This window comes from Haemorhous mexicanus, chromosome 21 (genome assembly GCF_027477595.1).
Source record: "Haemorhous mexicanus isolate bHaeMex1 chromosome 21, bHaeMex1.pri, whole genome shotgun sequence".
Taxonomy (NCBI): Eukaryota; Metazoa; Chordata; class Aves; order Passeriformes; family Fringillidae; genus Haemorhous; species Haemorhous mexicanus.
Window position 1 is genome coordinate 79,533 of NC_082361.1, and position 12,127 is coordinate 91,659.

General features: G+C 37.8%; 1 protein-coding gene across 10 annotated transcripts in view; it reads right to left on the reverse strand.

Moving 5' to 3' along the window:
• Window positions 1–59: 59 nt before the first annotated feature.
• RALGPS1 (Ral GEF with PH domain and SH3 binding motif 1) overlaps window positions 60–12,127 on the reverse strand; it is a 79,341-nt gene continuing 67,273 nt past the window's right edge. For 6 of the 10 annotated variants that reach the window (XM_059865356.1, XM_059865359.1, XM_059865358.1 and 3 more), the window contains 8 exons: window positions 11,530–11,684; window positions 10,267–10,318; window positions 9,912–9,992; window positions 7,684–7,789; window positions 6,519–6,611; window positions 6,239–6,344; window positions 4,766–4,857; window positions 60–480 (listed from right to left, as the gene is read on the reverse strand). In XM_059865356.1, the coding sequence (XP_059721339.1) occupies window positions 415–480; window positions 4,766–4,857; window positions 6,239–6,344; window positions 6,519–6,611; window positions 7,684–7,789; window positions 9,912–9,992; window positions 10,267–10,318; window positions 11,530–11,684 (751 nt within the window). In that variant the 3' untranslated portion in view covers window positions 60–414. Of the gene's footprint in view, window positions 481–1,497; window positions 4,368–4,765; window positions 4,858–6,238; window positions 6,345–6,514; window positions 6,612–7,683; window positions 7,790–9,911; window positions 9,993–10,266; window positions 10,319–11,529; window positions 11,685–12,127 lie in introns of those variants that run through there. The other 4 variants (XM_059865363.1, XM_059865364.1, XM_059865365.1 and 1 more) reach the window with 4 other exon arrangements.

The window sequence follows — 12,127 nt, forward strand, 5'->3', positions numbered from 1 at the left end:
ACTCGACCCCGACGCCTGTCAAATTAACTTGGGTAAAATGGAGAAACACGAACTAGCCATTGTATTTTCAAAAGGCAAGTCAATTTAAAAAAAAGTACAGGAAAATTGATAATTACACAATGATAAAAATCCAGTAGCTTACTGGAGTCCTGTCTGCTTTTAGAGATAGATGTGATTAGTTGAATCATTTCTACAATAAACTACAAGGTTGGCATTCGTAGGAATTCTGTGGTGGGATTTTCTTTTCTAGTGCCAAAGGCCATAAGTTAGAGATCTTTGTTCCAGTTATAGAGATCTCCCACATAGAATGTCTTTATTTCTGGGGAGAACACAGAATAAAACGCTTATAACAATGAAATGCTTGAAATATAATTCTTACATTTAAAATTGTAGCATACCCAATACAGTTCTCTTTCAGAGCCAAAGGTGTGTATCTCCAAAGGGGTGTATCCTTGATAAGAGGTATGTCACACCAGTTTCCTGCAAAGACATGTAAACAGTGCTATTAGGCGCTTCCCAACCACATGCAAATACCTGTAGAAAATAGTAGACTGAGGCCTCAACCACCCTCTGTGGACCAAATAATTTTTTCCAATTTGAAAGTGTCTTTCCTAGATACATTGATCCAGTTCACAAATCAAATGCCTTACCCTCACTGCAAAAAATTTCTTCCCTCTATCTAGTCTGAATCAACCTTCTTTTAAACTATAATCTGTTCTCCCATCACTACAGGCCCTACTAAAAAAAATTTGTCCCCATCTTTCTTGTAAGTCCCCTTCAAGTACTGAGAGGTGGCAATAACATCTGCTTGGTGCATCTTCTCTGGGCTAAACAATTCCATCTGTCTCAGCCTTTCCTCATCACTGAGGTGCTCCAGCTCTCTGATTGTTCTTGTGGCTCTTCTCTGGACCCACTCCAACAGGTTCATATCTTTCCTACACCAAGGACTTGAGAGCTGGATGATGCACTCCACGTGGGGTCTCACAAGAGCTGAGTGGAGGGGCAGAATCACTGCCCACACTGCTTTTGATGCAGCCCAGGACATGGCTGGCTTCTGAGCTGCCAGCACTCATGGCCAGGACATGTCCAGCCTCTCATACACCAGCACCCTGAAGTCCTTCTCAGCAGTTTCTCTTGATCTTTTCAAAAGAATTATGTCAGTCCGAGCCACTCATCAAGCTTGTCCAGGCCCCAGTCTTCAGGTGTGGCAACTGCATCACTCAATTTGGTGTCATCTGCAAACCTGCTGAGTTAAATTTGAAGTGCAAAGAAATTTAAGTTTGTCTCTACTTCTTTGGACTTTCAAAATGTCACTTGAAAAAGCTGCAAATTTGGAGGCTTTTTCAATTTTATCCTAGAAATGTTGATGGTGTTGTATTTATACTACTAAATGGCTAGACTGTGCTCTATAAAGTCTGTTCAATTATATTACCATTCATTCAAAATAAAACATGCATGCTGCCTTTGAGCTAAAACATTCCTTCTGTACCTCTCCTATTCTTTTTCAGAATATTTTATTGTCAACAGCATACATACCCTGCACATTTTTAAACTTACAACCAAATGCTATTACTGTTGTAGTAAACAAACTTTTTTTACATTAAAGTATTTAATTAGCAAAACAATCATTATTATCAATGTAACAAACTGAAAAATGCAGCAACTCGATACAAGACTGAGGTTACAAAATACTTTGCCAAAAACCTAGGTTCCAACACCAGAGTTCTTACAGGTGAGACAGTTCACAAGAATTTTAGAAAGAATTCTTTACACAAATGGCATGCAGTGGACTGCTGAAAAACACAGCCAAAAATAGTGCAACAGTTTCCACACAAAACAAACCAAAATGTTGAAACTGATTACCATTATAGTGTGACAAGTCAGTCTCACTTTGAAAACTAGTTTCTTTGCCTCATTTTAGTGCTACTTGGAAAAACATGCATTTTGGCACTGAATTACACTTAATTAAATAAATAAAAATAAATAACAAATAATTAAATAATAAAATAAAAATTATTTAAATAAATTAAGCGATACATTAAATAAACTAATAATATTACTTATAGTTAATATATCCTCACAATTGTGAAAATGGTAATTATGTCATAATGTTTACTTTTACATAACTACTGTAGTTGTTCTCTTTGATGGAGGAAAACTTGTATGGTTTGTGAAATTTTTTTTGTGGAAATGCTGTAACAATCAGTAGTGACAGGCAACCTATTGTATTTCAATAGCAGCTTTCAATTAACCATAGCAGTACCTGGTAATAGCAAATGGTACCAAATGGCATCATAACACCTCTAATCAGCAGCTAGGAACTGTTTAATCCTTAAAGACTAATTTAAAATTGGTTTAAGATGTTTTACTAGTATTCTTTCACTGCCATCATTATTCTTTCACTGCCTGAATTTCTCAACACTCTGCAGCAATTTCACAATTGTGCTATCCGGAAAAGATGTTTAATCTCATTGATGACTAATCACAAAAATCCACAGGTGTAGAATAATTCAGACTATATCACAGCCTAACAGTCTGAAGTCATTTACTGCTGACAGGATGTTACCACATTCAAAAGCTTCTATACCACCTCTAATGGCGTTCGATGCTCTGCCCTTGCAGATAACCATGTATTTCCTAGTTCAAAGTTGTCTTAAGTTAGCAAAGAAAGAGAAAAACAACACAAATATATTTTTAATTACAACTCTTTTCACAGAGTTCCTCAGTTATCAAATAAATTTTGTCAACTTTACATACACTTTCCCATGTCCCAAGATCTAAATGCAATTGTTATCAGGAACTGTTTTTCTTGAAATCCTGGTATGCATTAGGCTTTCAGGATTGTAACATGAACTCTTAAAAGAACAATAAATTTACTTTTGACCTTTACTTAACAACACAGTTGGCTTTTTCTCCTTGCTGTTAGAGAAGTTTCAAAATTAAAATGTAGAAACTCATGGAAGTCCACAGAATACATACTGCTAATGCTAGGGAGCTTGTTCTAGTAGAGGTTCTGTTCACTTAAACTGACTTTCATGGTGTTCCTGGTTTGTAAGTTAAAGGCTGACTTGCCAATTTCTCCTCTACGCAATCTTAGGAAAGTCAGAGGAGGCTTTCTGGTGATGGATGAAGTCTGAATAATGATGCTATATGGCAAAAGAGTTTCAAAAAGAAAAAGGGATGAATTTAACAAATGAACAGAAAATGATTCTGACTGCAGGAGTGCCAGGGTACCGCAGGAATACAGCACAGAGAGAGTTCCTTCAGAGGAGAAGGTCCAGTTACACTTTTGTTTGCTCATTTATTCTCTGGATATTGATGTGGAGATTTCTTTGTACTTGCTCCACTGTTGAACAGTCTTTCACTGCCACCATGATTTTATAATAGCAGTACTAATGTCCTGAAGTCACAACACATACTGTAATTGAGTGGAGCCAAGGCATCCGCAGAAGGACATAACAGAAACAATGATATGGAGTCATTCTGAGGAGCCAGGACCATGTGATATAAAACACCTGATTACCTGCTTCCCTGTGCTAAGGGGTTTGAAACGAGCAACATTCAGACTGAACCAAAACACCAAATTTATAAGCAACTATGCCATTGGTAAAAGAATGAAAGACAAACTTCAGCACAACATAAATTTAAACAGCCTTAAATCTATTACCAGCATATTCCTGAGCAAAATAACTGAATGAAAAAGAAAACCAACTGTCCTATGCCAAAATACATTTTTCCCAAATAGCTCAAATATGAACAGCATATTGTCCAGAGATTTGATAGAAAATTTGAGGCAGCCACATTTCCAAGCAACTCAGTGCACTTAGGTTATAAAAATGTTGTTCCACAATTTTCTATTCTAATTGACACTTTGGAGCAAGTTAACACTGTCAGTCATTCTGTGCATTAGAAAGAAATGAAACCCAACATGGGCCAAATATTCTTCAGTCACACAAAGCAGCTTAACAATAAAAAGAACCATTTGAAAAAGAACAGGCAGAAGATATAATGCTCAGTTTGTGGCCAAATATCAGTTCATGCAGTCTCTGACCACAAATAGTTGAGGGCTCTAGAATCCTGCAGGAGCCAGGATTAATCTTCTGTCCATCTAACTTGTCTGCTTTCACTCAGTGCATGAGACTTTATCTGGTCCTAGGAATAACATTCACTTTCTGCTTTTAAAAGCTGTGTCAGATTCACTTTCAAGTTACATAGGAAAGTGCTGAAATATCTGTGGCTGGCTCATGTCAGGAAAACCATTCTCCTCTTCTTCCTCAGAGAACAATAACCTGTTTCTTCAGTTTGGCACTTGAAGTCACACCAGGTAGGAGAGGAAATTATTCGAATGACATTAGATTAGCAGGTACCTGGAAGAGATTGTAAATTACTCATAGAATCATTACATTTGGGAGAGATCTCTAAGATCATTGAGTCCATCCTAGTATGGTTGCTTTCATTTTCCATGAGACAGTCCCTTCTAAAGAAGAGATGAGGTTATCTTGTTTGAAGCAACTGAGAGTAGAGTTTCTATGCTCTGAAGGTAACCAAACCAATAGCTAGACCTGCACAAAACCTGATTTGATGGAAATTCTCTAATTTTAAATAATCTTTCTTTCTCCTATTGAAAAAATGGATCAGTGTACAGAATGAGGAATTTTGTCTGTCCCCACAGGAATGCGTGTGAACACAGATTGAAAGAGCTTTTCTAGTAAGGATTTTCTGGAAAACAGGAAAAAGTGGGTAGAAATAGTTTTCACAACCTTACCTGAGGCTTGTTGCTTTTGCATGCGTCATCCAGATGCTTATGCCACAATATTGCATGAAACCTTGAACCAGTCTGAAACTTGTAAACATTGCCTACAAAAATAAGAAAATTAAAGACTCAGAATTTACAGACAGACATATAGTTTCAAAGGACTCTGATTTCTGTGCAGAAGCCAAAGTCCTGAAGTAAACTCTTAAATTAATTTGCACCTCAAATGCTCAAACATGATGCTGCTAATATAACAGAGCCCATGTGAGCCACGTTACCCAGCAATTCTTGGGTGAAGCAAGTATGAGAACATATGTGGCCTCATAGGCAGAAAGGCTGAATTACAGCCACAGAAAAGACCACGTCGGTGGGTGTGTGGCAAGAAAACAAAGAACGCTTAGTAAAAAGAGAACAAACCCAATTCGTTAGACCATGAACTATTCAGTCAAGGCAGGAGAGATGTAACAAAGTTTCTAAAATGTAACAGGCAGCAGAACCTCAGTAGTCGGCAGAAAAAATTGTTACACAAGCACTTGATTTAAAGGAAAAAAGGCTGACGTGAATACTAGGAATGCAATCCCTTATATTATTGGTTAACAGACACGTGAACAGTTACAGTATTGGCTATCCAGGCGCGTGATATTCTAATCTGATACTGAAAAATATTATAAAGCTATGTACACTTTTAATAAATGCTTCTGGTTATACCACAACTGGGGACTGTGCATCATTCACACGCCGCAGGTCAGATCTAATTTAATCCTGGCTTTCTTCTCATCAAGGCTTCTGTAAACTTAGTTTTCTTCAATGTCCTACTGCAAATTGTTTCCTGCAATCAAATATTTTGTGCATTTTAGTTAACTCCCAGATGTTGCACTTCACAGAGTAGATGGGACTCCATATCCAGCACCAAAGCTGAAAACATGGAAACTGAAGAAAGCCTCAAGAACCTGTGTGCAGCCACTCGAAGTGCAAAATAACTCCAGGAGTTTTTTTATCTTTTGAAATTTTTGAAGTTTAATCAAGGGAAATAAGTTATGGCATTGCAAAATTAATAATTAAAAAGTAATAATTACTTAGCAGATTTATTTTGATAAATGGTTTGATAATTTAATTGGCCTCAGGGTATGTCAAGATTTGATATTGACTGATTTTAGGAAAGCTATTCAGAGACTTGTAGATCAATGTATGGAGACACACGGATGTGCTGCAATCTCATATTAGCTGAGGAATTTCTGCAAAACTTGCAGTAACTGTCAAAAGAAATGAATCTCTGCAGGCAGCACAGAAGCACCACAGCATATTGTAGAAATGCGTTCAATTGAATTTGTACCTTCCCTGGAAAATTCTGTATTGAAGAGCTCCCTCTTCAGTCTTTTATGAGTGCCACTGCAAGTTCTGTAATCTACAAGCTCATTAATAGATATTAATCTACTTCCTGTCACAGAAATGTAATGCAGACACTGTCCATCTTGTTATATCTACCTTTGTCAGGGTTATTTAACTGGAAAATATCAGGATGCTCTGGGTCATCAGGCAGTGCCACCATCCAGCCTGCAATGGAGACTTTTTTCCCAGGTGTAGATTTATACTGGAAAAGACAGACAAATCAGTCATAGCTGAGACTGTAGCAGAGATTAACTTTTGACTGTAGAAGTTGTGCAGAAATATGGCTTAGCCTGGAATAGAAAGTACACTTTGGATGCCCTTCTAGATCTACTTATGAGTATTTAATTTTTGGTTTTAGAATAAATTTTAATCTTACATGTTTCCTTTCAGTGCCTCTTAAAGCTTTTGCTCCGAAGTACAGAAGAGTTGATCCTGAAAGCATGACCCAGTATCTAGTCCATGAGGAGAGCTGAAAGAAAAAGGAAAAAAATTAGGAAAAACTCTGCATTTCTCTGCTATCCCTGAGTATCTCTGAAATTTCAAAAATTTATTCACTGGCAAGTCCAAGTGCTACCAAAGTTAGTTTTAGAAGCAAGGAATGGAGATAAAGAGTGTCTCCTAGTGTAAATCAGCCCAGCTACCTAAAGCTTGATGGCTGGCTGTGAATACAATCCTTCTTTGTTGGGTATCTCACGAAAGTATCAGTACTGATTGTTTAGAGAAGAATAGTGTGAAGCCTTCTGCTGTACATATCTTGGAGTTTTGACTAAAAAAAAAATGATTGAGTGGACTCTGCAGTTCTTCAAATTGTTTAGCTCTGAACTGAACTGGGTTGCATGTGAAATACATCAATCAACTTGACAGAAAGCAAATAAATTATCAAATGCATAGGACTAGAACCATGTGAAACCCTTGAATTCATGTTAACTATGAATTGCGATGACTTTGGTGCTCTGGGTGGCTGCCCTGCAGCCTTTCCATTTTAATGCGATATCTCAAAAGCACCACAGCATATTGTAGAAATACGTTCAACTGAATTTGTACCTTCCCTGGAAAATTCTGTATTGAAGAGCTCCCTCTTCAGTCTTTTATGAGTGCCACTGCAAGTTCTGTAATCTACAAGCTCATTAATAGATATTAATCTACTTCCTGTCACAGAAATGTAAGGCAGACACTGTCCATCTTGTTATATCTGCCTTTGTCAGGGTTATTTAGCTGGAAAGTATCAGGATGCTCTGGGCCATCAGGCAGTGCCACAAGATTTATTTCTGCCCTCACAACACGGCTTGCTGGTTACACAATTGCTTCACTCCTGCTTGGCTGTCACAGCTAGAAACCTGACTCGCAAACTGCTCTATATCAAATGACACACAAAGGTTACAACCTTGTTACAACCTGGTTATAACTTTGATCAGAAAATTACAATTGAAAAAAACATTGTTTTGTGTGGTATCAAGCTGCAGGTTTAATATAATTCTGAAAATTAAACCAGCCACTAATGAATTAGGACCACAGGAATAATTATAATTAGAATTACTTACAGTAGGTTTCTTGCCTTCTTTGAGCAGTGTTTTTCTTCTTAAAGGCCCTTCCATGGTAATGACTCCTGTGGAACCACCTGCTGTGCAGCTGCATGCACCTGTTGGGCTGGAGACACAAAGCATTCCTCTATGTATTTGAGCAGAGTAAGGATAGTAAGTAAGCAATGTAATTTAGCTCTAAATATATCTATCCTGCACTGCTTTATGAGTATTGTATAATCTGAAATGGGACTCTAGAATATGTGTTTTCCTAACCTAGCTATCAAATAGGAACCAAGATCTTTCAAAAAGGTTCTATTCTGGGGGCTTAGGCAAGAGAAAATAAAACAGAATAAATACTGAAACCCGAAGTCAAAGTGAAAACAGGCAATTTTCTTTTTTATTCTGGTAAATTATAGAAATTACCCAAATTTCTGGAAATTTTTGGCTCAAAATTTTACAAGAGCTCTTTTTTACAAGAGCTCCCACAAATTTTATTTTAAATTACATGAAAATACCTTGCCTAATTGGAAAAGAGTTGGGAAAACTATATTAAAAATAAATTTAATAATTATTAATAATTATTAAAAATCAGTTCAATAATTTATTTACAGAGATTAGAATAGTTTTTCCTTTTCCAGGATGAACATAAAACTTCCCGTATACAACAGTGAGAAAGAGATACAACTGACAGAACCCAAGTATATGGAAAGTTTGAAATGCAAGCAGCCATTAATAACGCCACAACCAAATGTTGATTGGTAGGTTATCTGCTGCTAACGTCTCTTCATTGCCACATGATCACAACCTTGGTGATCTTATGTGGACCAAGAGGGTTTATCAGCACTAACTAAATCATGTCTAATAATGAATACAAGGAAAAGGATGTGTATGATCTACCTCGCACTTGTGAAAGGAAAACTATTCTGTCCACAAATTAATCTGAACTCATGCTGGTGCCAAGTGATATGCACAACCACGTCTAGGGAAGGACAGCCCTCCCAAACGCCAGGAACATGCTTTCTTCCATTGCATGACCTGCCTGGTCTCTGCTAATGTGTATTCTTGCCAATTCTATATTTGACAGAGGTAGTTGAAGATTTCAGAAAAGGAAGAATGACTACAAGCATTAGAAGTACTTGACAGTGGATAAATGTAAGAAACGTATTTTAGGAAGTAACTCTTCTCTGTTGATTTAATAGGCTTTTCATGTTTTAATCGTCGTACATTTTATATTTCTAGCTTTTGTATGTTTTTGAAACAGGTCTACCATGGTCACGTTAAGAAAGTATTTTCCAGGAGCAGCTACAATACCTGAAATACTGTTCCAAAATGTATTTCTTTATGAATTTATAAAGTACGCATTTTTATTTTTGTCTAACCTCTAACTTGTGCTGTTATCAGATGTTACTGGCACAAGTAAGGCAGCTGTGATGTATACATTACATCGATATGTCTACAATGGCTGAAGCAAACTAATTTAAACAAAATAAAATCTGACTGGATTTAAACTGCAACTAAATCACAGTATTTGCAGAATACTGATTCAGGGCCCTATTTTCTTAACTGTTTGAACATATGTCTTCCTTTGCCAGCATCACAGAATTTATCAAGTTCAGGTCAGGTATACATGCAAGGAGTGATTTTTATCCCTCAAACTATATAAAATTTTCAGTGTCACCTCTCTTAGGTCTGTAAATAATTACCTGCATCTAGAAAGTCCACTTCTTAGTGACTAGCAACATTGTGAGCACCCGCTACATACGGCTTGTGGATGTTCCCTCTCTGACTTGAGGTCCAAGGTCTTACCCTTGTACTGAACAAAATCAACACACCACACAGACACGGACCGATATTGTGGGTAGCTGTCTGGTAAATCAGGAAATAGATTGTGGGAAAGGGTCAAGAATGTATCCTTCTAACATCATCACTTGTAATGGGAGTCAAAGATGGCCTTCATGACAAACCTGCTTCCACAAAGGTTTCATGAAACTCTAAGTAAAGCCTAGTTTTCTGCAAAATGGAAGCCAGACATGATTAGTTAAATCAGCAGCTAAACTGACTTTCATCTGAATGGGCCATAATCCTGCTTTACCACAGGAGTTCTTACAAGCAGGAGGGGGAGACTTTGTAAATTGTTATGGTCATATAAGGATATTTGGACCCAAAATGCATTACACTAGGAAGGCATAAAGACCCAAATTGAAGTTTAGCACCATACAATGAAAGAGGCAGACCCTGAACTGTACCTGTAGACACAGCTTCGACTCCGAGGAGAATTCCTGACCGGTACCCTCCAGTTAGGCCCCAGCGTGGCATATAAACGACCCCTGTTTGTGAATGCAAATATCTGATGAGGGATATTCTAGTTTGAGACTTCAATAGTTAGGGTTTGGTAAATGTGACAGAGATAGCTCCCAATCTTTTCAGGTCCAGTATGTTTACAGTGCTTTATTTCAAAATATTTGCCATTCTTTTCCTAACTAATCAATAATTTGATAAAAATAACTATTGATTTAGGGCTTACCTATGTTAGGGATCATTTGTGAATTTCTTAGCTAAGTCTGTAGAGTGCTCAGTGAGTGTACATGAAGACTAACTCACCTTTCAAGCCCTGACGGCAGCTCCTCACTAAATTCTGAGCTTTCACTGCTGTCTAGAAAGAGAGTAGTACAGAGAAGGAGTAAGAAAACCACCCATGGGAAAATACAAAGCCAATGCATGTGGATCACCAGAATACTCTTTTGTATAGTACCGTGGACATCGCTTACTCAAATCATGTTTTGAAGAAGTGTTTAGAGTTCATGGTAAAATCTTAGCTGGAAGAGGTTTACATGAGCCTCTCCATTTATAGTATCTCACTCAACTCATGTTATTGCTGTGTTTTAATACCATTACTTTAATTGTCACCATGCTTTTACTTCAGAAGCTGAGCACTTCAGGTACATAAAATCCAGCTCCTTTGTATGACAATATTTCTACCGCAATATCCATTAGTGAATTGAAGTTATTAGATATGGTATCACGGTTTATTTTCAAGAAGCAAACACACCTCTAATAGAGGATATGTCATCTGTATGCTGCTGCTAGGAGTTATTAAAATATATATATATATATATATATGATGGTATTCATAACTAAAGTTCCTATCTCTCCTTCAAGCCCATCACCCATTTGTCCCTCCTTTTCTGGCACAACTATTTAGCTCACAGTTTTAATTTGCTCAGGACTGATCTTCTAATGCTCAGTTTTAACACACTAAGCTGTTCCTGTATTTTCAGAGGTGCAAAGATCATCTCAGTGTCTAACTCTTGGTCAAGTAATGTGCTATCTTTCACAGTTAATTTCTTATTCTAGAAATTGCCTGAGTCTCTTAAAAGGTGGCTTTCTCTTGCTTAGAACACAGATTCTTGATCACTTTTCGGATATTATATTAATTGCTTTATTAATTATGATACCATAATGTGTTAACTTTACCTTTCTTTATAAGTCTTAGAGAGTACTACCAAAAAATCCCCCATCTTCTAAAACATATAGTTAAAATTAAAGCTTTCTTTGCGTAAAGGTAGCTTTTAAAATACATATCCACCTTCCCCCGGTAAAAGCTGACAAGACTTTGTGTCACACACCGAGCATCTACAAAACCAATCTTCCTTCATGCCACTTTTACCAAAAGCATCAGTGGATAATCGAGGAAAGCTGATGTAACATTGACCAGGTAGCAGTACTGATCTACTTTCATCCATGAAAACAATCAGTCTTTGCAAGGGAACTAATGATCTTCCTAATTCTCTGCTTTCAGATATCTGTGAGTCTGCAGTGCCCTGGGGACAGGAGCAGGGGTGTCACTCCCCAGGCAGACGATACCTATGGAGAGGCCGTTGGCAAGAAGGCGCGTGCTGGGCGTGTGGCCGCGCGCCGGGCTGTGACACTCCAGGACACTGTCGTCCAGCAGGTGCCGGGGCCGCTCCGTCGGGAAGGTGGCGCTTTTGCTCTCCACGACGCTCAACTGACACATCATACTGGAACATGGAAGAAGAGAAAAATGTGAAACCCCTCTTATGTCATCTAACAGCAACCCTTGGCTCACATTATTTCCACTCAGCCTCAGCCTCATCAACAGGTTATTAAGGATCAGGCAATTATACGCTACCACCACATACTGTACATATGCTCCTTTACTACCAAAGTGAGTTTCAGATTTTACTTCTCTTTGTCAGTAACAACCATTAAATTTCTGCAGCTGCGAAGTTGTAAATGTTTTAACTCCTCCATACAAAATGTGAACATCCTTGGTGGCAGCAAAAGCAGAAACCCAGAAAAAGGAGACACACCAGGAATCCACAGACTAAAGTGGATAAGCAGCTTTCAAGTACTGCCAGTGCCTGGCACTAACAGAGGATAGAGTCAGCAAAAATAACAAAAGTGTCAAGAGAAAACCTAGGGAATACATACTAGATCCTGA